General features: G+C 39.5%; 1 protein-coding gene across 2 annotated transcripts in view; it reads left to right on the top strand.

The window, feature by feature from the left end:
• The window catches only part of LOC136858548 (nose resistant to fluoxetine protein 6), a 233,412-nt gene that overhangs the window by 78,870 nt on the left and 128,612 nt on the right, over positions 1-25,930 (top strand). For both annotated transcript variants that reach the window (XM_067138166.2, XM_067138168.2), the window contains 2 exons: positions 11,598-11,691; positions 12,612-12,728. In XM_067138166.2, the coding sequence (XP_066994267.2) occupies positions 11,598-11,691; positions 12,612-12,728 (211 nt within the window). The remainder of the gene's footprint in view (positions 1-11,597; positions 11,692-12,611; positions 12,729-25,930) is intronic.

Here is a 25,930-nt window from a genome sequence, read left to right as displayed (position 1 = left end):
ACTGTGTTTATGTACGATCTGTGTTTCGTTCAGATTAAGATATAGTGTTCCTTGTTTTGAAAGTAATAAGTGAAAAATACATAGGAAATATTTTGCATTTAGTAATGATTTAATGACCTTACTTCCAAAATGGGTTCGTCAGTATCTTAACGAATATCTCAAACGTGTATCGATACAACTAAGTGATCTTTCATTAATTGACCCCGAAATCAAACTCGGTTGCAATTATCAGTTATAACCTTAAAAACCCATGTTCAACTATTAGTGTACATGCTACGTAATATAAACATATTATATCTCCGCAGGCACCCACATGATTGTTACATACCGGTATGGCATACACATTTAGTTCTATATAACTACTTAAAAAATATATTAACATGCTTAGCTTAATGAATCTTGCCAGCATTTCACCATATCAGTCAGTTAACTGGACACCTTTGGCATTTTATGGGTATGTTTTGCAGTCGTACAAGCTTGCATTTCTTTCCTTACTTTTATTCGGAAATAAAATCGGCATCATATTGTAATGGAAAATTAATTTTGGTACCAAGTCCTAAGCAATGTCCAGTACAGCACCCTAGTCCATGAGAAACAGTAATTGGGGGGTACACTATCCAGGCCTTCTTGAAATATTGGGAATGAAAGTCATCATCATCATCCTAAACCATCTCCAGTTTTCCGGGTGTGGTATATGAGCCTCCTCCATCTCATCCTGTCCTTGTACCATTCTTCCTCCACCAACTTGTCCCAATCATGACCTCTCAGCAGTACATCGTTCTTAACTAAATCTATCCATTTCCTTCGTGGCCTTCCCATGGGTCGTCTTCCTTCTACTTTTCTGTCAAATTCCTTCCTTGCAGTTCTGTTTACTGGCATCCTCTTCATGTGACCAAACCACTTCAGTCTTGATATCTGAATCTTATTGAGGAGAGAATCATCTATTCCTGCTTCTTCTCTAATTTTCTCATTCCTAATCTTGTCTTTCCTGGTTTTCTCGATCATAGTGCGTAGGAATTTCATTTCAGCTGCCTGAAATTTGGAATTATCTCTATTGGTCAGTGTTGTGGTTTCGAGACTGTATGTAAGAATTGGTGTATAATAGGACTTGTACAATGTCATTTTTGTTTTCATGGGTATTTGCTCATCCCACAGCAGATGTCTTACCTGGTGGTAGAATTATGTTGCCTTGTTGATTCGATTGTTCACCTCATGTTTTGCTAGGTTGTCATTTGATATAACGCTACCCAAGTATTTGAAAACTGGAACTCTGTCCAGTTGGGCTTCATTTGACATGACTATTGGTTCTGCTCCTTGGGAATGAAAAGTGGGGGGGGACAAAATTACGGACAACAAAAAGTACCCGGGTTAGTGGGATATAGCGGCCCAGGGGGGTGGGGGGGAGAGGGCTGGGTACATGCATGTAAACTGGAAGAAAAGCTACAAAGTGGTATATTTTTTATGCTCTCTAGGCGAATTTCCACAGAGAGGTAAAGATTTTACCAATTTAAGTGCAGTAATACCAGTTTTTGAGATGTTGATTCAATACTAGACTACAGAATAAAACTTTCACCAAAGGAAAATTATACATATGTCTTACAATTAAACAGAAGTACGGTGTTATTATACAATTTAACATCATTTAGTATTTGACTTCACACAAAGAAACTAATAGACAATAAAAAGACTGCCAGACGGATGAATGCGTGCGACAATCGGTGAATCATACATCAGTGTCCTTGATCTCGGCAAAAAGACATACCCCTGCTACCCTTTTTCATAGCACATGCAATGTCTCCACTACTTAATGCGGTGCTATGCAAATCGGTTAGCCATGACGAACGACAGTTTGTATGACGTATTTCTGCTAATAATTAAAGAAAATAAACTAAAGAGCTGGCTGATAAGATAACGGGGCTTGCACAGTTTTTTTAATAATTCCAATAATTCCTAGTTTCGGCCGGCTAAAATGAAATAAAAATGTAATGTTTTCTCCACAAAGTGCGGGGTGACTGCCCCCCTTCGCCCCCCTTAGTTGCCGCTACTGTGCTTCTTGTACACTAAAATTTCTCACAACTTCCTCTACATGAGAAAACATAAATAATTAATTCGATGGGTAAATGGGATAGTTGGGTGAGTTACTATATTCTGGTAGACTTGTTAGGACTGAAAACGGACTGCCTTTTGCCTCCAATGTATTACATAAAATGGCGTATGGCTTTTAGTGCCGGGAGTGTCCAAGGACAAGTTGGCTCGCAAGATGCAGGTATTTTGATTTGATACCCGTAGGCAACCTGTGCATCGTGATGAGGATGAAAAGACGCATACACCCAGCCCCTGTGCCAGTGAAATTAACCAATTCTGATTAATTCCCTGCCGGGAATCGAACCCAGGACCCCTGTGACCAAAGGCCAGCACATTAACCATTTAGCCATGGAGCCGGATTCCTCTGTATTGTTTTGCAGAGAACCAATACATGCTGTAAAATCTGTCACTTTGCTTGCATGTTTAACAGTATCCCCACAGAAATGATGAATAACCAATCAATACTGATCTGCATTTAGGGCATTTAGGAAAAGGCTAGGAAAACAACAGGTAGGGAATCTGCCGGAACTATTTTTTCATCTTCCCAACTTGATAATAATAGCTGATCAAAGGTAATTTTGCTGTATTTTTTTCCGGAGCTGTACTTACGATTTTTCCATTCTCTTTGACAACAGCTTTTGCCATGGCTCTAATATGACTGAAAAATGATGTTAAGGGTACTATCACTTAAGGCGGATCTTGAAGTGAGATAGGTTTCGATCACTTTGAGAACAGAGTGGGATCTTTTGGGTGTGAAAAAAAATGCCGTTTTTCATTCAAATGTTTATCATAATGATATAAATGTTGATTCCCATAGGGAATCTGAAATATTTGTCCCGAATGAGTAAATTTATAATACCAATATAAATGGTCCGTTATTGGACATTATACATTTTCCAGCTAACTCATTCCTGGTTGCCAGTGTTTTACCCTCATGTGCTAGGTTGAGCTCATCAGTTGGTACCTAGCACACCTACCAAGACGCTGGCTAGTGCATACTGTGAAGGCCACTGCATAGGCTACTTGGAGCCACCGGCAGTGCCAATGCACTATGAGAGACTTTGTCTCTTTACCAAAAATTGATGATATAGATGTTGATATTAGTATTATTATAAATTTACTCATTTGGGACAAATATTTCAGATTCCCTATGGAAATCAACATCTATATCATCTGATAGCCAAACAGGCATCAATTTTTGGTAAAGAGACAAAGTCTCTCATAGTGCATTGGCACTGCCGGTGGCTCCAAGTAGCCTAGGCAGTGGCCTCCACGGTATGCACTAGCCGGCGTCTTGGTAGGTGTGCTAGGTATCAACTGATGAGCCCAACCTAGCACATGAGGGCAAAACGCTGGCAACCAGGAATGAGTTAGCAGGAAAATTTATAATGTGCAATAACGGACCATTTATATTGTTATTATATTGTTTATTATAACCTGACTTGCAACCCAGGACATAGCAAGTTGTAGGCAAATTCACATGTGTTAGTAAATTGATGCGTATGCCAAACTATATGTCCTACTTCTCAAACGCTTAATCTTTTTCACTTTTCAGTTCACGAAAAGTTAACACCAGATATTTTGCACTATAAAACTGAAGAACATATAAAACTACCGAAGAAATACCACAAACTGTTCATACACCTCCACATTAAGCCGACAAAAAGCGTGCGTACTTGGACTTTTATCGACGGCAGCACTGCAGGTGGTGGAGAACATGTACACTGTGTCTGTTAACATGTGATTCAGAGGGAGTCGTCACACTATTCATTTCTATTCATCCTCATTCCAGTAACATTCTCCAATATCATTTCATCTGCCAGTCATTAATCGTTGTCCCAGAGGAGTGTGGCAGGCTTCAGCAGCTGGCACAGTTCCTATCCTCGCCTCTAGATGGTGGCTTCATTAATTCCATTCCTGACCCGGTCGAATGTCTGGAAACAGGCTGGAAATGGCTTATTACCCACCAAGTGACTCGTGTATGAACTAATGGCAAAGAGGCATTAGAAACTCAAGCTAATGAAATGAAGTAAATATCAAACCCTATGATTCCAGCATGCAAAATAGGTGGTAGAGATGGTTAAGCAGTGAGTACTTACGTGGAGACGATGGGATAGGAAAGGCCTAGGAGTGAGAAGGAATTGGCTGTGGCCTTAAATAAGGTACAGCCCCAGCATCTGCCTGGTATGAATGTCCTTCATATTCTTAGGCAACCATCACAGCGGCTGGAATGCACTAGTACAGACACGCTACCAGCAGTCTTTGAATTGTGACACAGTTGTGAAACTGAATGTGACACGTGCACTCAAGGAAAGCAGTGTTTACACAACTACGTGGTCAGTCATTTAATGTAAGTTGAAAAACTAGTATAGTGGTTCTACCTAGTAAATGATGGTGAAGGCACTTGGAATCACATCAAATGTGCAATTAATGACAGAAGTCAAGTAAAATTAATGGATGCTGGAAGAAGGAAAAACAAGCCATGGATGGCAGAAGAAATTCTGATGCTGATGGACCAGAGAAGGTCTTTTAAGAACAAAGATCGTGTAAAGTACAAAAGTTTGCAGAAGTTAATATGACAAAAGATAAGGAATGAAAAAGAACAACAACTCTCTGAGGAAAGCAATGAAATAGAATTAATGAATTCAAAACATGATTTTTTCAACATGTACAAGAAAGTGTAACAGGTAACTGGTGCATATAATGAGAAGGGTAGTGGAGTCCTCCTTAATAACAGTGGTGACATCTTAGCGAGCACAGAAGAGAAACTGAAAGAATGGATGGAATATGTACAAAATCTCTTCTTGAATCACAGAAATGAGGATCATGGTGCTTGGGCAGACGATGGTGTGGATATCACATGTGCAGCAGTAGAGTATGCCATAAGAACAGCGAAGAATGGGAAGGCTCCAGGCCCTGATGTGATGTATGCTGAGATACTGAAACTGCTTGAGAAAGAAAAATCCCTTTCATTATTAGTTGACCTATTCAACAGTATTCACCGCAGTGGAACCATTCCTTGAGAATGGCTCAAGTCTAATAATATTGCCTAAGAAAGCCAATGTGAAATTCTGCATTGAACATAGAACAATTAGTTTGATGAGCCACGTTCTGAAAGTATTCCTAAAGGTCTTGCAGGTGAGAATTTATCATAAATGTGAGGAGAATATCGGAACCTCACAGTTTGGCTTCAGACATGGTTTTGGTACTAGAGAGACATTATTCAGTCCGCAAGTATTAGTCCAACGGTGCCGAGATGTCAGTGTCGATGTTTTTGCTTGTTTTATCAATTACGAAAAACCCTTCGATACAGTCCGCCATGATGAACTTATGAACATTCTTTGAGAATTAGAACTTGATGGGCGGGACATCCGTATTATTGGTAATCTCTACTGGAACCAGAGTGCTGGCATAAGAGTTGATGGTCGTGTCTCGGAAGAGGTATCAATTATGAAAGGAGTTCGCCAAGGCTGTATTCTTTCACCCATGCTTTTCAACATCTATTCAGAAAATATTTTTTGAGATGCTTTTTATGGAAAGACTCAAGGAGTTGTGGTTAATGGTTTCATCATAAAAAACATCAGGTATGCCGATGACACTGTGCTACTTGCAACCAATCTCCAGGATCTACAGGAACTATTTAATGCTGCACTGAAGCCAGCAGTGCCAAGGGCTTGAGGCTTAATGTAAAGAAGACCAAGTGGATGGTTATAAGTAGGAAAGAAAATGGCATTCAAGGTAATCTCACAGCAGCAAAGGACCAGATTGCAAGAGTGGCAATATTTAAATACCTGGGATGTCACATCAATAATTACTGGGACCTTGCTCATGAGATCCGATGCAGAATTGAGCAGGCCAGAACTTCTTTTCAGAGACTTAGAAAACTTTTGACAAGCCGTGACCTTTCCATTACACTACGGACATGACTACTCCGGCACTACGTTTTCGGCATTCTGTTATACAGTGTTGAGGCATGGACACTGAGACCATGTGCAAGAAGGTGCAAACATTTTAAATGTAGATGTACTGAAGGATGCTGAAGATACCTTGGACAGCTAAAATGACCAATATAGACATTTTGCACCATATGAACAAAGAACCAGAAATTCTCACTACCATCAAGAGAAGGAAGCTAGAATATTTAGTCATATGATGCAGAACAGTAAATACCACCTTCTGCAAGTAATACTCCAAGGGAAAATTAATGGAAAACATGGTCCAGGGAGAAGTAGGACATCGTGGCTCAGCAACTTGCGCCAGCGGTTTGGGATGACAAAGCTTACTCTGTTCAGAAAAGCTATGAACAAACACAGAGCATGCTACTGATCGCCAACGTTCTGCGAGGACATGACACATGAAGAAGAAGAAGAAGAAGTTTACAATTACAAGTTGTAAATACATCATATTAAAATAACAGGACATGTTTTGGCTGCATTAGGCTATCTTCAGCTGTCTAGAATGAACTTAAAATTAATATACTACAAGTTACAAAACATTAATAAAATTCACACTCATATGATATACGGTACTTATAAATTAAAATAAGTGCATGTTGAATCATCATCAGATGAAGAAGCTGCTAAATGTAATGTGATGAAGTCACAACAGTGCTATGTAATAAATGACAATTATGTAATTAAAAGTTTCTTCTGTACTTAAAATTTGTTTCATGCAAAAATAATGACTGTTGATTCAGTAAAACAGTTGTTCCGCTTAATATAAAAACTCCTAAAATGTTATTAATTCACAGATTTAGATCAAACTGATTTAGAAGTTTTTATATTGGTGATTGGTTTTATAACACAAAATCCACTTCAGTAGTTATATAACAATCATTATCATCATCATCTAGCAGAGTTTTCAGTCACTGGCTGGATCTGTTTGAAATATAGGCCACTCCATCCTTTCCTCTCATTTTACCAGCTAACCATTGATATTTTGTTCCAGTCTTCTCCTTCCATCTCATCACAGTCTGTCACTCCCTTCAGCCATCTATCTCTTGGTTTTACCCTTAACCTTTTATCACTCACTTTCATCTAATGTTTTCTTCTGGGTATCTCTGAGCTCTCTATTCTTCTGACATGCCTATTCCACCTTGTGACCTCTCTCTTGTAAGGGTTCCTCATCATTATTTTCCTCATTTTCTTATTTCTTACTCTGTCTCTTCTTTTAGTTCCTATTCTGCTCCTCAAGAATTTAATTTCATTCACCTCTACTAGTATCCCTTCCTTTCATTACCCAAGCCTCTGATGCATAGGTTAGTACTGGAACAGTTTAGTTTTGATTTTTAAAAAAACTATGTTTTCTTAGAGAACTGTACGTCCTTGCTCCAGATGAGGCTTCTAACACTTGGAAGAAATGCATGTGCCTGTCTTCCTTGTTCACAGACCTCTTTTTCATTTCCACCATCTTCCTTTATTACATTTTCTAAGTATCTGAAACTTTCCTTTTTCTTCAATATCATTCTTCTCCTCCGAGCAGCACACTGATGAGCAATTGAATTAGAGATACTTGGCTAGTAGCATGTAGTACCCACTTTCCAGATGGCAGCAGTAGTATGGCATGTCATGGGCTCCACAAGACACTGCTATGGAGTCATACTAATCCATATGAGAATACCACCACCATCAGCCTGAACTGTATTCTGCTGGCAAGAGGGATCCATTATATTATGTGCATGGTGATGCTGTTGTATTACAAGTAATAAATCTCATTGTAGACCGTATTGGACGTCAGATATGAACATTAAAACAAGAATAATAGTTAACACCACCTCTCCAATACTTATCTTTCCTTATATTTAGGAAATAAACATTACAACAGGCGTTGTAAGATGGGACATGTTTCGCTTAACAGTCGTAAGCATCATCGGCCGAAAATAAATCTTAGCCTAAAGTTAGGTCAGGGCCCTGAACCTAGTGTCCTTAATATATATGGCACCCTAAGAATCAACATTTATATTTAGAAAATGAAAATAGGCTTAAAACTAGTGTGAAAAAAACATAGAATGTTACAATATGGCTAAGAGAAAAAACACAATCGAGTTGAGACAGAGGATAAGAACAGCTTCCAGCACTCTCATTGTTGCGCTTACCCCTCCTGTCCCAACTTACTCTCCACCTAGGCTAGCACACAGATACAACACACGCAGCAACGGGCATAAATTTAACAGACCCCCTTGAACGGCTAAAGTCTCCGGTCAACGCTCATCTAACATAAGAGATTTCAGTTCACGCACTTGGCATCTTACTTTTTTCCATTTCGGTCTTGAACTCCCAGCAAAAATGAAGCGGCTTCAGGCATGATCAATCGTGTTTGAAGTGTTACTACTCCATGTCTGCCACAATATATGATTTCTCTCTCCCGTTCTCACGTATCTATACAAGAGTGGGATTTAATTATTTCTTCACTTAAAAGAATATAATCATCATGTTTTGTTATGTATGAACATTCTTATTAACTGACTGGCAGCCATGAGTTTGATTATTACACTGCCAGCTCTGTGTTGTACCTTATGTTTTTAACCTCTGGCAATACGATTATGTGTTTTTTCTAACTCAGTCATGATGAACACTCTTATATATTTTCACTCTTGTTTTTATGTTTGAACATTCTGATTGACTGACTGGTAACAATGATATCCTAATGATTTTAATTATTTCACTACCAGCTCTGTATTGTACTTTCTGTTCTTATCCTCTGTCTCAATTCGATTGTGTTTTTTCTCTTAGCCATGTTGTAACATTCTATGTTTTTTCGCACTAGTTTTAAGCCTATTTTCATTTTCTAAATATAAATGTTGATTCTTAGGGTGCCATATATGTTAAGGACACTAGGTTCAGGGCCCTGACCTAACTTTAGGCTAAGATTTATTTTCGGCTGATGATGCTTACGACTGTTAAGCGAAACATGTCCCATCTTACAACGCCTGTTGTAATGTTTATTTCCTAAATATAAGGAAAGATAAGTATTGGAAAGGTGGTGTTAACTATTATTCTTGTTTTAATATTCATATTTGATGCTGTTGTACCCTGACATCGGCATACACTAACTGGTGCCTCAAATCAATGGTACCAGATAATATTTGCCCATGCTTTGAAAGTCTAAATGTGGTGTTACTTTACTCATGTCAGTCATTGTGTTTTATAATGTGCAGTGAGCAGAGGTATCCCAGTAGAACAGCTGCTCCTGTAACCTGTTGGTTGGAGATGGCTCTGGAGAGAATGGCTGCCCACACTTTGTAGTTGTCCAGCATTGAATTCATGAATGATCAACTGTGCTGTGGTCTGTCTATCTGCTCTATTATCCGAGCTACCTGATGGTGACCTCTGTTGTCACCACATTGTGTACAACGACAGTTGACCTTTATGGTTGTAGTTTTGTCTGAACTGACTTACTTACAGTACATTCTCATGGTGGCCCATGGGAAGCTCAGTTATTTACTTACTTTTTGCTACTTGTTTAATGTCGCACTAACACATTGAAGGTTTTCAGCGATGGAAGAATGGGAGAGGGCTAGAATTGACAAGGTAGCGGCCATGGCCTTAATTAACCCCTTGATGCTGACCTCCATATGTCGTATAGACCTTCTTTTCTTCACATGCTGCTGACCTCCATGTGTGGTATAGAGCCCTGTAGGCTGCTGGGCTGAGTGGCTCAGATAGTTAAGGTGCTGGCCTTCTGACCCCAACTTGGCAGGTTCGATCCTGGCTCAGTCCGGTGGTATTTGAAGATTCTCAAATACATCAGCCTCGTGTTGGTAGATTTACTGGTACATAAAAGAACTCCTGCGGGACTGAATTCTGGCACCTTTGCGTCTCTAAAAACCATAAAAGTAGTTAGTGGGGTGTACAAACCAATAAAACTATTACTGCTGTAGGCCTAACTTAATTTTATTCCAGCTTGTAAAGTTTTAAAGTTGTTGAGATGGAAATGGTATATCTTTGAAGGTGTACATGTGTATATGAATCAGCCCAAATCAATGTTTCTTTCTTTTCTTTTCTTTCTAAAGAGTTTGAAATATTCTGACCTCTTTCTGCTTAAGAGCATATAGACTTAAATTTCTTCTGCATTCTAGCAGATGTAACACTACACAACGTTTGCTTATGCAGATTCACTGACATGCATGTTGACATCATCTGGTGAGGATTCCTATAATTCTTTCAACACCTTGGAACCTATTATGACTCGCTATCACTTTGAAATATCATACTGCATGGCACGGTGGAGTTTGAATGAAAGAGAAGTAATTAAGTTTTAATAAACCAGAAGATAATAGTACTACACCAGACTGAACTGAGCAAAGCGAGAGTGGACGCATAACATACAGAATGAGAGGTACGGTGCGCAAGACCAAGTAATGAACAATGAAACAAGCCAAAATACATGCCCTCTTCCTCATTAATTAATTGTCCCATTAATCTGGGATTTGTGTTAAATGAATCTTTGAACTATTGTTCCCGGTTCTTTCACTCATAGTTTCCGAAGCAACGATTACTGCATTTTCTTAGTGGTCACACCTGAATCAACTCTATCCATGGGGTAAATCAGCACTCAAATGCTGCCCATCACTGAGGGGTTAAGGTACAGTACCATCATTTGCCTGGTGTGAAAATGGGAAACCATGGAAAACCATCTTAAGGGTTGGGAAAGCTCAGTGCCAGCACACATTCAGAGATAGAATGGCCCATAAATCTGGTGGTGGTGATTGTTTTAAGAGGAAGTTTAACTTGGCAACTATCCTGTATTAACACTAATCGGAGAGGAAACGTAAGAGGTCTGGCTGGCATTTCAAAGAATGAAGGTATAGGTAAGAGAAAGTCAAGGCCCATGAAGGGCATGAAAATGAAAGGCTCCCTAGGCCTTGAATGCTCTAATACCATTGGGGTTGGAAAAGAACAAGAGTTGACCAAGGGAGGTTGGACAGGATAAATAAAAGTGAGGATCCTGACTCTAGCACCAACGATCTGACCACAATCAATTGCCCTGAGATCATCTGCTCAACATTTCCATGGCCAATGCAAAGTCTGACAACCTTGCAGCCTTGTGCCATACCATACTATTCACCAGAATGACAGCTATCTCTAATTCAGTTGCTGAAATGGCGTATGGCTTTTAGTGCCAGGAGTGTCCGAGGACATGTTCAGCTCGCCAGATGCAGGTCTTGTGATTTGACTCCCGTAGGCGATCTGCGCGTCGTGATGAGGATGAAATGATGATGAAGATGACACATACACCCAGCCCCCGTGCCAGCGAAATTAACCAATGATGGTTGAAATTCCCAACCCTGCCGGGAATTGAACCCGGGACCCCTGTGACCAAAGGCCAGCATGCTTACCATTTAGCCATAGAGCTGGACATTCAGTTGCTAATCAGTGTGTATCTACTGCTGATCAGTCTTTCTTCCTTGTTGTCACCAGAAACTCACTTTTCTTCACATTGAACTTCATCCCATATAATGTACATACATTATAAATATTTATCTAATGTCTTTGCAATATCTGTACTTCTAGATAACAAGCCACTGATGTTCCGAAAATCAGATGGTTTTATGGTACAAGTTCTCAGCAATGCTGCATTCTCAGTTGATACCTTCTTTTTTCTCAGGTAGGCTTACTGTTTTATCAAATTTTGAGAGAATTGTAACATAATGATCAAAAATGCATGGATATTCTTCATAATCCTATTAAGGTCTCCACATTTATTAAATATTAAGGTGAAAGTTCTTGATTTATGATTACTGTACAATTTGATTATATTTTTACTACCGGTACTTTAAGTTACTTTGTTTACTTATAGTGTACAAAACTAAGAATAGATCCAATTTCTTTCTCTGAATGAGCTAGTTTACTGAAACCATTACAATGTCTAAATAAAACCTACTCTCTTAAAAGAAGTAATAAACCAAAGTCTGCATTGGATGACCTATTTTATCCTAACCTGTCATAACACCAAACCAAATCCCATGGTGCAACAGTCCTCAAGTACACTAATAAAAAAGTCTTAAGATCTGCACAGTGTGTCAAAGGAATAATTTCACATAAAAAGTGCTAGGGAGTTGAATGGAAGAATGTAGTGCTTATGCATTTGACATGAATTTGTGTTATATATTGATCATTATTTAAGGAGGATTACTTACACCCCATTCCTCTTGAAATATTACTACAATAAAAAATAATTAACTGAAATATCTATAATTTGGGTGCCAAAGTTTATTAAAATGGAGTGTAATAATTTTCTATTCTCTCCTAGGGCGTGTACATGAAGCTGTGTATTGGTACATTTGGTGCAGGCCTTACTTAACCCTTTGAATGTGATGAAAGGGTTGGGAATTACACAATACATTTTCCAATAACTTCTCAATTAATTAAAAATAACTAACTGTTTTTCTGACGAGACAGTCTCCTTCAAATTCATGTTGAAAATTAGGTGACAGTAGTACAGAGACTTAAGAATCAGGTTGACATTGACCAAAAAATACAGATATATATTTTCAAATATTTCATGCTGCTTCTTGTATTTTATAGTGGCTTCCTGATGTCTTACTTATTCTACAAATCTCGACATGGCAGAGAAAAGTCAAAGATGTCATGCTTTAGCGGCATAAAAGAGATTGGACTCACTATAATACGTAGATACCTCAGGTATGATATGAATGATTATGAGATGAACATTGTAATAATAAAAGGAATACAGAACCGTAAGTAGACATATTTGTTTGGATTATTCTTTTGCTGTGGACTCCTGCTGTTGAGTGATTAAGGAAGGTGTTATATAGTAAGATATTATACCTATTTCTCTTAAAAGAATTCTTAATTTCTTAAGGCCTCTAGTTTTGCTATAATACTACAATTTTATCAGCAAAAGAATAGGTCTGTATCCTGAAGTCACAATTTCAAAATTTCTGGGAGTAATCTAGAACTGGTTTTTTTTCTTTCAATTTTTTAGTACCTGCCAGGTGTTTAGGATGATAATGAAATAATTCCCTGCTTCAAATCAAACTTGTCATTGTTTATTCTTCTTATACCAGTACCAAATGAAATGCATCTAATTCAAGTTCTAATTCTTCTTGAAAATGGATGTTGAATAAGCTCATAAGCTTTACAGTATTGACAATTGCTATCAGAAGGATAGCATCAACACTTGCTGAGGGGTCATCCTTCCACATCAAGACTGATGATCTGTCAAAATGGCCCCTTAATGAACACTGCCATGATGAAACTAGGAAACAGAAACAACCTCATCAGGGGCTGAGAAAAAACTGATGTAATAAGAATTGTGATTGATGAGAAGATGACAGTATGAAGATGTGAAGATTGTCATTGTTCTTTTATGTTCACATATTTGTCCTTATCTCCTCTTTCTGTTGGAGCAACAAACCTGACATCATTTTCATGTTGCTATATGTTCCTATCCTTCTATAATGTGAAAAGAACATTATAAATTAGTCACCACTGATCTGCATTTATTTTTGTCTAGTCTTTTCTTAAATAATTTCAAAAATGTTCAAACATGCCCCGTGATAAATTTTTCCAGTTCCTAATTCCCCTTCCTATAAACAAATATTTGTCCCAATTTGCCCTCTTGAATTCCAATTTTATCTTCATCTATTTAATCTTTCCTACTTTTAAGAGCTCCATTCAAGCTTATTCATCTACTAATGTCACTCCATGCCATCTCTCTACTAACAGCTCGGAGTATACTGCTTAATTCTAATATAATTGGTCTGTTATTGGAAATTATACATTTTTCAGCTAGTAACCAAGAATGAGTTAGCTGGAAAATTTATAATTTCCAATAACAGATCAATTATATTGAAATTATGAATTTATCCATTCAGGACAAATATTTCAAGTTTCACTATGGGAATTGAAATCTATAACATATTGCTTAGTCAAACAGATTGTCTCCTTATTCCTGAGTCTTCCTAGCCCAAAGATTGTAAAATTTTCCTAACACCATTCTTTTGTCAGAAATCATCCAGAACAAATCATGCTGCTTTCCCTTGGATCTTTTCTATTTCTCAATTCAAGCAATCCTGGCTCAGATCTTTGGAGCACATCAGGGGTTTCATTTTAATGAAGGTCGATCTGGTAAATCCTATTTGGGCTTTGATTACTGCATCTGGGCCTCACTGTGTATTAAGACTGCATCCTAGGTAGACAAATTTGTCAACTCTTTCAATTTCTTTGATTCCTGCCATCAGCACGCCATCTCTTTCTGTGTGTCTTATCATTATTTACTTGGTACCGGTATTTAGTTCTTTGTTATCATAGGTAAATTTCGGTCGGTAGATGCAGAGCGGGTTTCGGCCCTTGGGTTCATCCCTTAAGAGGCCACGGCTTGCCCATGGTCCAACAGCTCTGTACTCTGACCGGCCAACCGAGCAGAAGAAAGTTGGACATGGCTCTACCGTGACTCTACGCCTCTGCATTCGGGAGACAGGCCTGGGGCACAGTGCCGGACTTCATGCCTGGTCCCACCCGTCGGCTGTCCTGAGAATGGTTTTCCGTGGTTTTCCATTCTCCTGCACTAAGGCAAATGCCGGGACAGTTCATAGTATAGGCTACAGCCACCCACCCCCTCACCTTCTGCGCACATCACCTTCACCGTAACAAATCTCCCAGCCTGAGAGACAGCGTCACCGTCTAAGAGGCCCGCCTCCCCACTTCAGGGGAGGAATGAAAACGTTTAGCAGTAGTAGGTAAATTTCAGTACTTCACGAGTATTAGTCTCTTTCTCTACCTGAGCATTATCCTTATGTACAACTATCTTTTCACCAGACGAGTTAGCCGTGCGGTTAGGGGCACGTGGCTTGCATCCGGGAGATAGTGGATTCGAATCCCACTGTCTGCAACCCTGAAGATGGTTTTCCGTGGTTTCCCATTTTCCCACCAGGAAAATGCTGTGGCTGTACCTTAATTAGGCCATGGCCACTCCCTTCCAACTCCTAGGCCTTTCCTATCCCATCATCGCCATAAGACCTATCGGTGTCGGTGCCATGTAAAGCCACTAGCAAAAAAAAAAAAGAAAAAACTAAAAAACAACTATTTTTACGTACTGCTGACTGAACATTTTTGACTTCTGTAAATCTTCTATTTATATACATATTCTCCCCTTAATCACTTATGATTCCTGGAATATCCTTCCCAGAACCTGTTTCTGCCTTAGAGTACCTATATATACCATTCAATTTTTCACTAACATTCATATGAGAGCTAATTATTCTTGGCATAATGTTATCCTTAGCTGAATTTTTTGCTAAATTCAATTTCTTGGTCTGTTCCCTCAAACTTTCCTTACTTCCACAACCATTAACTCTCTTTTTTGTACCTTGCACCTCCCTCTTAATCTTTCTCTGTTAAAATATAGTGGTGTCTGTACCATTCCTTACCACCTTTAAAGGTACATACCTGTTTACACACACACCTCAACAATTCCTTTAAACCCATCCTATAGAGTTTTTACATTTTTATATAAAATTTTCCGCCAATGATATCTTTAAAAAAAAAATTATCATTCTTATCTTATCAATCATACGATACTGACTAATACTGTATTTCCTTTCATATAACTCGCCACTGCATATATATCATACCCCATTTTTAACATTTGAAATTGCAGGAAAAATTCCCCACACATAACTTGAATTAATTCCTGATGTTGTCATAAAGACATATGGTACATACACAAAATACAGTTTTGGTATTCTGTGTTTGTGCCTACATTAAATATCAGGACTGTACCAATTCCTGTTACGGTACTTTGTATGTGACAGTACAAGAAGAGGCTGCATTTCTTTCTACCTGCAGAATGGTTCAAGCTAGCTGTTGTAACAAAAATACCTAACTCGCAAACCCCCGCCCCGAGGCCACATTCCTAGCCAGTCACACTCAGCCATCCTTCTCACTCTTCCGTCTTTGTCAATATGCTTATCGCTACTTGTCCAGCAGAGCTGATCACGTGAACTGGGAGTATTGTTGTATTGTTACACATGTGTAACAATTTAGTAAAGGATGTAATCCTAACTAAGCTAATTATGTATTGAATACCGTATTTTCCGGCATAATCATCGCTTTTTATACCAAAATTTTCGAAAAAATAGTAGGGTGCGACCATTATACAAAGAATTTTTAATACCAGTACTTGTATTACTCAAAAAATTTATTTATAACTAAATTGTATTTGATACAAATTTAAGATGCACGTAATACTCGCGTTTATACATCAAAATAATTAAAATAGTCTAAAACAAAATTCATAATTATTCGCAACAATTCGGCTAATGTTTTTCCAATCTGAAAATAAAAATGAACATATTAAGTTAATTGTCATTAATTTGAGTATTAAAGTTAAAATATTACACTTGCAAAAAAATGATCACTTTGTTGTGAAATACAGACTTACCGGTACACAATTTATACCAAATCTTCTGTGTCACTATCGCAGGTTTTGGTATCTGATGCGCCGTCCTCGCCACTCTTAATACCAGGATCAGATCCTTCACCTCTCTGCCACACTGCGTCATCTTCGGATCCGTCTAGTGCATTCGAAATCCCAGTCCTTTTGAAGCTCTTGGAGACTAGTTGAGGTGGTATAAGATCCCAACTCTTCATCACCCACGAGCATAACAAGTCCAAGGGTGGACGCCTGATATTTCCAGCGGATGTCAATTGCTGATCGCCGCTCATCATCCACTCGTAAAATTGATGTAAGTGGTCTTTAAAGGGTTTATTAATACATACATCTAGTGGCTGCAAAGCAGATGTTAGGCCACCAGGAATGACTATCTGTCGTGTCTTATTTTTACTGAGAAGTTGCTTCATTTCGTTCATGAGGTGACCTCGGAAACTATCTAAAACAAGCAGAGCTGGTTGTTTTAGTAGTGCATCTGGTCTTCTATCCCACACAGTTTTAACCCAGTCCAGCATGAGTTCTACGTCCATCCAACCCTTTGGTTGCACTCGAACATGAATTCCACGGGGAAACTGTATATTCTTAGGCATCGTTTTCCTCTTGAAAATGATGTAAGGCAGCAACTTTCTTCTGTCAGCTGTAAATGGCTAGCATTGCCGTGCATTGCAACTTCTCACTACTGCTGGTTTTCATTAATACACTCCGTGATCCTTTTAGCGCAATAGTGCTGTTGTGAGGCATATCAAAAAAGATTGGAGTCTGATCGGCATTACCGATTTGAGAAAGCAAGTACGAAGTTTCCTTGCGCAAACACATGACAAATCGGTGAAAATTTACAATCTTGTCCATGTAATCAGCAGGCAACTTTTGGCTTAGTGTTGTTCTCCTTCGCACTGACAGATTGTATTTAAAGATAAAAATTTCATTGTTCCGTATTGAAATTATTGATGTTAAAAATTAAATAACTGGAAAGGAGGTTCAACCTATTCAATACTCAAAAGAAAGAAACGTAGCAATCACATTTCTATTTGAATGGGACCGGTTTCGACCTTAGTCTAGGTCATCATCAGCCATAAAAAACATGTAAAATGTTTAAGAATGTTGTAGGTCAGTTTTTCACTCTGTTAGGCACAAAGACACGACATCACATCTGTGACTTTGTGCAGAACATAATGTGATGTCGTGTCTTTGTGCCTAACAGAGTGAAAAACTGACCTACAACATTCTTAAACATTTTACATGTTTTTTATGGCTGATGATGACCTAGACTAAGGTCGAAACCGGTCCCATTCAAATAGAAATGTGATTGCTACGTTTCTTTCTTTTGAGTATTGAATAGGTTGAACCTCCTTTCCAGTTATTTAATTTTTAACATCTGACAGATTGTGTCGTCGCATGAACCCCTTAATCCACCCACGACTCGCCTTAAACTGTGTTATGTTGTGTTTGCGCGCTACCTCCCGTCCCTTAATTTGTAACATTTCATATGATACACTGCAGCCATTGCTACGTATTTCATTGATGTACATGAACACTTCTTCGTCAATTATAGGAAACTTCCCTGTTTTAGGACCTCTAAACGTGCGTCTAGAAGGGTTTGTGCTTTTTAGCTAGTTTTTTAATTTCCGTCAGTCACACACCAACTTTTCACTCACTGAAAATTTTCTTTCTGCAGCTCTGTTCCCGTGCTGTTCAGCGAAGGCAATTACGCTTAGCTTGAAGCCTGCAGAATAGTTTCTATATTTACCCATAATCGCTTATAAATGCTTCACACGTTAATGTTTTGCAATATAAATCACTTTCCGTAATTGTTCACTATTAAAACAAATTATTTCTACAAACACCCCAAACACAAATTAAAAACTTAATTCTCATGCACACATGTCTACAGTAATCACATCAGTCACAAACAAATAAATGCATCTGTGATCTGTCCATTCCAGAGCAGCCAATACTGTTAGGTAGCAAGGAAGCATGCAGCAATTTGTTATCAGTTGAGCTCGTTGGTTGCGACACACTACTGCGCTTGCGCAAAGCTCGCAAACCGGAACACTGATGTCTTTATACATCGCTCTAGCTAGTGTGGTGTAGATCTACTGTAGTTGACCGTGTTCCGAGACATTAGTAACAAACATTCATTTTTTCAATTTCTTTTAAACATACGGTAATTAGGTTAATATTTCTTCCCAGTTATTGATGATTTCACATTACATTAATGACGAGTTTATAAACTAAAATTTTAATACCATTGGATAATAATTATCTTGACTGCTTGGGTAAAAGTTTTCATCCCATGCCCGGACACTTATGACGTAGTAGTAAGATAAGAGTCTAGCGATGACAACTGAGACATCGTAAATAATTCATCTGACCGTGAGCTGAATAATTCCGTGGAAATCTGCGTTATCATCTTGGATTTCACTTTGTGTGCAATAAAGCAGGAGCCGGCCCCATGGTGTAGGGGTAGCGTGCCTGCCTCTTACACGGAGGACCTGGGTTCAATTCACGGCCGGGTCAAGGAATTTTACCTGTATCTGAGGGCTGGTTCGAGGTCCACTCAATCTATGTGATTATAATTGAGGAGCTATCTGACAGTGAGATGCCGGCCCCGGTCTAGAGAGCCAAGAATAATGGCCGTGAGGATTCATCGTGCTGACCACACGACACCTCGTAATCTGCAGGCCTTCGGGCTGAGCAGCAGTCGCTTGCTAGGCCAAGGTCCTTTGCGACTGTTGCGCCAGGGGGCAGGTGGTTGTAATAACGCAGAATTCTATCAGACCTCTTGTCTACTAGAAGACAAGTGTGTGTTGGTACCAGTATTTCCTGGCGGCATTGCCGATAAGTGATAACTTACAGCCTTACGTATTTCAAATGAGAACTCATAATATGTAGGTGGTGAAGAAATTGTACACTGTCTCGCGACCACATTGTCAAACTGCCGATAGCCTACCGGTAAGCCATGCGTCGTACATATACCGGTATTATTTATTTATACGTTGTGCAACATCTCGCAAATGTGACTGTGTTGCCAAATTGCCCATAAACCATACACGTATTTAAATTGTGCATTCATGTGCAACTTACATTGCAGTTTCATTTACCTTTTAACCAGATTGGTGAACAAAATTTGGACGTGCGACGATTATGCAATTAAATGTTTAAAGTCCTATTTTTGTATTGAAAATAAAGGATGCGACGATTACGCGCTGGCGACGATTATGCTGGGAAATACAGTAGGTGGACTGTAATAAACCATTGTATTTTTACATCATAATTGATCTTCAATACGGGTTCTAAGATGAGAATAGTTACTTGTAATGTCAACTTTGACATGCCATGCAACACCACTTTCAACAAGAAGGGAGAATCTAGCATGCTTGTACATACAACTGGGTGTGAAAAACAGCGTTGTACTGTCATACTAGCAATAACCACAGACGGAAGAAAATTGCCACCGTACGTTATTTTCAAAAGAAAAACAGTGCCTAAAGCGAAGTTTCCCAAAGGCATTCATGTATGGGTTCAAGAGAAAGGATGGATGGATACAGCTTTTGTTCAGGACTGGGTCCGTACGGTGTGGGGAGCATGGACAGGGGCACTGCTTCAACGCCCAGCAGTGCTTGTGTGAGGCAGTTTCTGCAGACACTTGGTGAAAGACACAAACAAACGTCTTCAGTAAATGAAAACTGATCTCGTCGTAATTCTTGGTGGACTCACACATTGTCTACAGCCCTTAGATGTTTCCGTCAACAAACTCTTCAAGGACAACATACGTAAATTGTACACCGAATGTATGGCAGGAGGGGAGCATGAGCTGATACCAGCAGGCAAAATAAAAAGGCCGTCGGTTGAACTCGAGTGTGATCGGGTTATGCGGGCATGGGTTATTATGTCGACAGACGTTATTGTGAAGAGATTTTTGAAGACAGGCATTGCAAGTGCGCTAGACGGTAGTCAGGATGATGTAGTATGGGATGGTGACCAGAATGATGCACACTAGAATAGCTCGGAGACTGAAGGCACTGACAATGAATAGGGTAAGTATGCCAGTTGTCCTGTTTCAGTAGTAAAATTTATGTTTTTTCTGGAATATGATCTTTCACACACAAATCCCTGCATATACCATGCACCAAAAATGTTCACACTTATTTTTGGTCAAAAAAGTGCGAGTTATATGTGATCAAATACAACCCTCCTTTCAATTACACTTATTTTTAACTATGACGAAAAGAGTTCTGTGATCACATTTACCATCTGTCACTTTAGTTTCTCTATAGAGCTCACCCAGTTTTATAAGCAGCATGTCAAAAATATTATTGCCTCTAGTTCATTTCATTATTTTCTGATTCGGCTGTCCTACCCAGATTAACTTATTTACCATTAGGGCATGGTTACTATCATTCACATTACCTTCCCAATAAATTGAGATCACATTCCTTTCTGTTTTATTCCCCACATAGGTGATTATCTTATCAAAGAATAAATACGTCAACATCACCATTAACAGGTCTGTACACCTCAAAATCATCAAGTTGCCCATTATCTTTAGAGATGAGCCTTACACCTAAAATTTCATGTTCCTTGTCCTCACGTTTTACATAGCCTATTAATTCTTCTTTCACCATGAAGATTGTCTCCGAGACAAGCACTCAAGATCCATGAGAAAATATCCACATCCATAATATTACTTCTTAGCCATCATTCAACTCCTATTACAATGTCTGGTAAATATAGATCTATTAAAGTTCTTAATTCTATTTCTTTCCTTACAAAACTTCTACAGTTTAACAACTTTATGCCATCCTTACTTGACTTCCAGCTCCCTATACTATCATCATCACATTATAGTCCATCCCATTTAACTGAATGAAGCTCCCTATAACCCATTTAAACAAATCTAACTTACATGTACCAGTGCAGTTCAAGTGAAGTCCACCTGAATGTAGATCCCTATCTCCTACCCTCTGAATATGATCTACAAATCTCACATCCAGTTTCCCACATCCCACTTCATAATCTCACTCAAATCCTAGATCACCCTCCAGTATTTGCCCTTCTTACACTATCCCACGGATATTCTCTGCTCTCTTAAATTTCTCAGTGTTGCCATAACCAGTTCCCACTCATTCTCTACTATTCCTGTTTGTCTAACGTTGTTGGTGCTAATGTGAAAAACCATCATCTTCTCCTTACTCTCCTCCTTCCCTTCTACTTTCCTCAGCATCTGTCTTAACCTAATTCCTAGATAACAATCTTATCTGGTTCTCTTTCCTCCACATAATTTCCCCACATGCCTAACAACAGAGTCCACAAATAACCAGAGCCTCAATCCTATCCACCTCATTAGATTTCCTTCCCTCGCCATCTCCCTTATCTTCCCTGATGACTGCAGTACCTACTTCCTCCTCCCTTTTCTCCATCCCATGACCCTGTTCCATCTCCCTCTTCCTATCCTCCATTCTACATTTCCCTTTCATCTTGCTTTTTCCTTTCTCTGTAAAACTTCCCAGTTCCTCATCCTCCATCTGCTGTCCTACCTCCAGTGACTCAGGCTGATTCGTCACTGATACCTCTCCTGAACTCTCTCCCTGACTAGACCTTTCGGCTCACATTTTCCTTCACCTTAAAACATTAGCCCATTTGCCTTTCACAACTTCTCCCCTTCCTCCCCCTCCTTCTTGCCTACCAACTGTACCATGTATATTGTTTGTGGGAGATCTACTGTCATTCATATCCTCCATTAAATTCCTAATTATCTCCTTCAAACTCTCATAATCCTTAATGCCCACTTACACCCACAGTCCCTGCACCTACATTCCTCAGCCATTCTTTGATATTCTTCACAAAAATATGAAATATTATGAGAAATAAAAAAACGTATTCTGCGAATAGAAAGGAATTCAAAGGAAGAAGGAAAGAAACGCTATAAACTACACAAGGATTAAAAGACAATAAAGCAAGCAAGATATTCACAACAGCTGAGGCTTTCACAGCCAGCATTATAACATATATCTTTGTCATTCAGGCTTACAGGCCATGGTCCAAGAACATAATATGGTAGTGCCAATCTTTCACTGAAAACTGCATTTGATATTTTCAAGAGTTCTGTAGTCTTCAACTGCTATGAAGCTCTTAGTGAAATGAGCAGTATCACAATGCACTGCTTGCCAATTGGTCTGCCATAGTGAGAGGGCAGCTGCTGATTGGCTGTTCTTTGGCAAAGTACTGAAGTGACATGAAGCCTGGCATTGGCCGACCTGCTTTAGTGAAGACAAGCCACTGATTACGTGTTGCTTTTTTTTGGCCTTCCTCGGCCACTGTGTCCTCCAGACTTCGAGGTTTTAAGTAACAGAAACCAGGCTTTGTTGACCATCAGATGTATCAGATTCCTCCTTATGGTTGAAGCTGTTGATGTGCTTCAGGATCTCCTTTTGTAGCCAGACGTGATAAGACAATGTAGTTGACAGTTCTTTTATGTTGCTGTATGTTGTGTCATGATAACAGCGAGTGTTTGGCAACTAATGACCTCGCTGTTTGTCACAGCTGGCTATGTCAGTTGTGCTCCTTCAGTCAGGTAGTGGTGCTACATTTCGTTGTTCCACACCTGAACGGGTTCTTGTAGACTTCTGCTGTGGTGTGAGGATGGCACTTGTCTTTAGTAGACCTCAGTAATTCCTTGATCTTCTATGTTGACCTATACATTTAGTTTTTACTCCATGGGACTCCAGTAGCCTTCCTATTTTGGCAGAAAGGCTTTAACTGCTGGCTGCTCATCTTCTCTTTCCCTAGTTGTTGGTTGCCTGGGATGGAGTGCTCACTGTATATCTTTATGGCTATACCCACTAGCGTATAGGTTATATTGAGATGGCTGAGCTCCTCATTTAAGTGCCATGGTTCATAAATTCTTCTCCCATGATCAGTTAGCATTTTGATCACTGAGCATTATTACATGAAATAAATTTCATTTTGGATCCATATTAACAATTATTATATACCGACTAGTTGGAACCAGTACACTAGTTTTTCAACTTATATAACTGGGTATTATTGTCCCAGGAAAGCAAGCTTATATACTTTCTATCTTCTTAGTAAAATTAATATTTCTGTTTATGCCATTCAGATGCTGTAAAGAAAAGCTTGTAGTTGTTCCTCTACATATCGAAGCCACATCTTAGGTTTCAGTAGTGCGTTCTCGAGTGCTGTTCATTCAAACTTTTCTATGAAGAAATTTCCAATCACTGGACTCAGAGGACTGTCCATGGCAACACCATTGATTTGTTCATAGAAATTGTCATTCTACAGGAAATAATTTGTGGTGAGGCAATGGTAAAACAAGTTCATGATATCCTCAGGAAAAATCTGTGTGATGTTGTCCAGAGCCTTCTTCATTGGTATTTTAGTGATGAGCGAGACCACTTGGAAGCTGACAAGCAGGTTTATAGCTTCCAACTGAATGTTTTTCAGCTTTTCTATGAAATGGCCTGAATCTCTAACTTACGACTGTATGCTACTAATGCAAGGTTGTAGTAAGGTGGCCAGATATTTTGTGATACTGTAAGTCAGGGATCCAATAGCACTCACAATGGGACATAGAGGTACATTGTTCGTACTTATCTTAAGTAAGCCATATAGCCTTGGTAGAGCTTCACTTTAGGGAGTTTCTCTCTTCATGTTGTCTGTCAATGAAAAGGACTTAATTAATAAGGCTATTGGTGCTATCAAGAATACTGTTGGTTGGATCTCTTGGTAGTCTAAAGTAGGTCTCAGATTCTAATAGTTCCAAGATCTTGATGGGGTGTTCATTAATAGCCATGTTGACTGTGGCATTCCCTTTATCTGCAGGAAGAATAGTCACACTCTCATCCATGTTATGGCCATGTTATGAACCATAAGGTTGCTCTTCAGCGTTGGACATAGGATGGGGAGTTAGGGATTGAAATAACTTACCAAGGGAGATGTTCAATAAATTTCCAATTTCTTTGCAATCATTTAAGAAAAGGCTAGGAAAACAACAGATAGGGAATCTGCCACCTGGGTGACTGGCCTAAATGCTGATCAGTAGTGATTGATTGATGCCTTTCCTAATATAAATGAAGTAAAAATGCTGAAACTATCTATAAAATTACAAATGATAGAAAAGAGAGGCTATGGAAGATCCTTGTTACAATGGTTAAGAATACCATGTGTTGTGTATGTTTAGTCCTCAGCTTGAAGGCTGGTTGGATCCTCAACAGACCATAAAGTAACATAATCTGGACTGGAACACATTGATGAATGAGGAGTAGTGGGAAGAATAAAATGAAGGAATCTTACTTGTCCCAACCTGGCTGTATCTGGATAGTGATGATGATTATTTCAAATAGAAGTTGAGTAACAAAAGAGCTCTTCTTTAAATTATGATTAAAACAAGGACTTGTACAATTGAGTCGATGTATGCAATAACAACTTAAGTCTGAAACACTGTTTCGAGAAAATCACATCCAAAGTTTTGAAACACTGTAAATATTTGAGTTTTTCATTTATGGACATCTTGATTTATACACTGACTGACAGAGCAAATGCAACACCAAGAAGGAGTGGTCAGAACTTTATGCCAATTGCAGGGTAGACTGATGTCACTGAGGTATGCTCATGATGTGAAATGCGCCGCTGTGGTGCGCACGTAGCGAACGATAAATGGGACACGGCGTTGGTGAATGGCCCACTTTGTACCGTGATTTCTCAGCCGACAGTCATTGTAGAACGTGTTGTCGTGTGCCACAGGACACGTGTATAGCTAAGAATGCCAGGCCACCATCAACGGAGGCATTTCCAGCAGACAGACGACTTTATGAGGGGTATGGTGATCGGGCTGAGAAGGGCAGGTTGGTCGCTTCGTCAAATCGCAGCCGATACCCATAGGGATGTGTCCACGGTGCAGCGCCTGTGGCGAAGATGGTTGGCGCAGGGACATGTGGCACGTGCGAGGGGTCCAGGCGCAGCCCGAGTGACGTCAGCACGCGAGGATCGGCGCATCCGCCGCCAAGCGGTGGCAGCCCCGCACGCCACGTCAACCGCCATTCTTCAGCATGTGCAAGACACCCTGGCTGTTCCAATATCGACCAGAACAATTTCCCGTCGATTGGTTGAAGGAGGCCCGCACTCCCGGCGTCCGCTCAGAAGACTACCATTGACTTCACAGCATAGACGTGCACGCCTGGCATGGTGCCGGGCTAGAGCGACTTGGATGAGGGAATGGCGGAACGTCGTGTTCTCCGATGAGTCACGCTTCTGTTCTGTCAGTGATAGTCACCGCAGACGAGTGTGGCGTCGGCGTGGAGAAAGGTCAAATCTGGCAGTAACTCTGGAGCGCCCTACCGCTAGACAACGCGGCATCATGGTTTGGAGCGCTATTGCGTATGATTCCACGTCACCTCTAGTGCGTATTCAA

The sequence above is a fragment of the Anabrus simplex genome, chromosome 1, assembly GCF_040414725.1.
Source record: "Anabrus simplex isolate iqAnaSimp1 chromosome 1, ASM4041472v1, whole genome shotgun sequence".
NCBI lineage: Eukaryota > Metazoa > Arthropoda > Insecta > Orthoptera > Tettigoniidae > Anabrus > Anabrus simplex.
The sequence above is the reverse complement of the archived record's forward strand: the minus strand, read 5'-3'. Positions and strand labels throughout refer to the sequence as shown.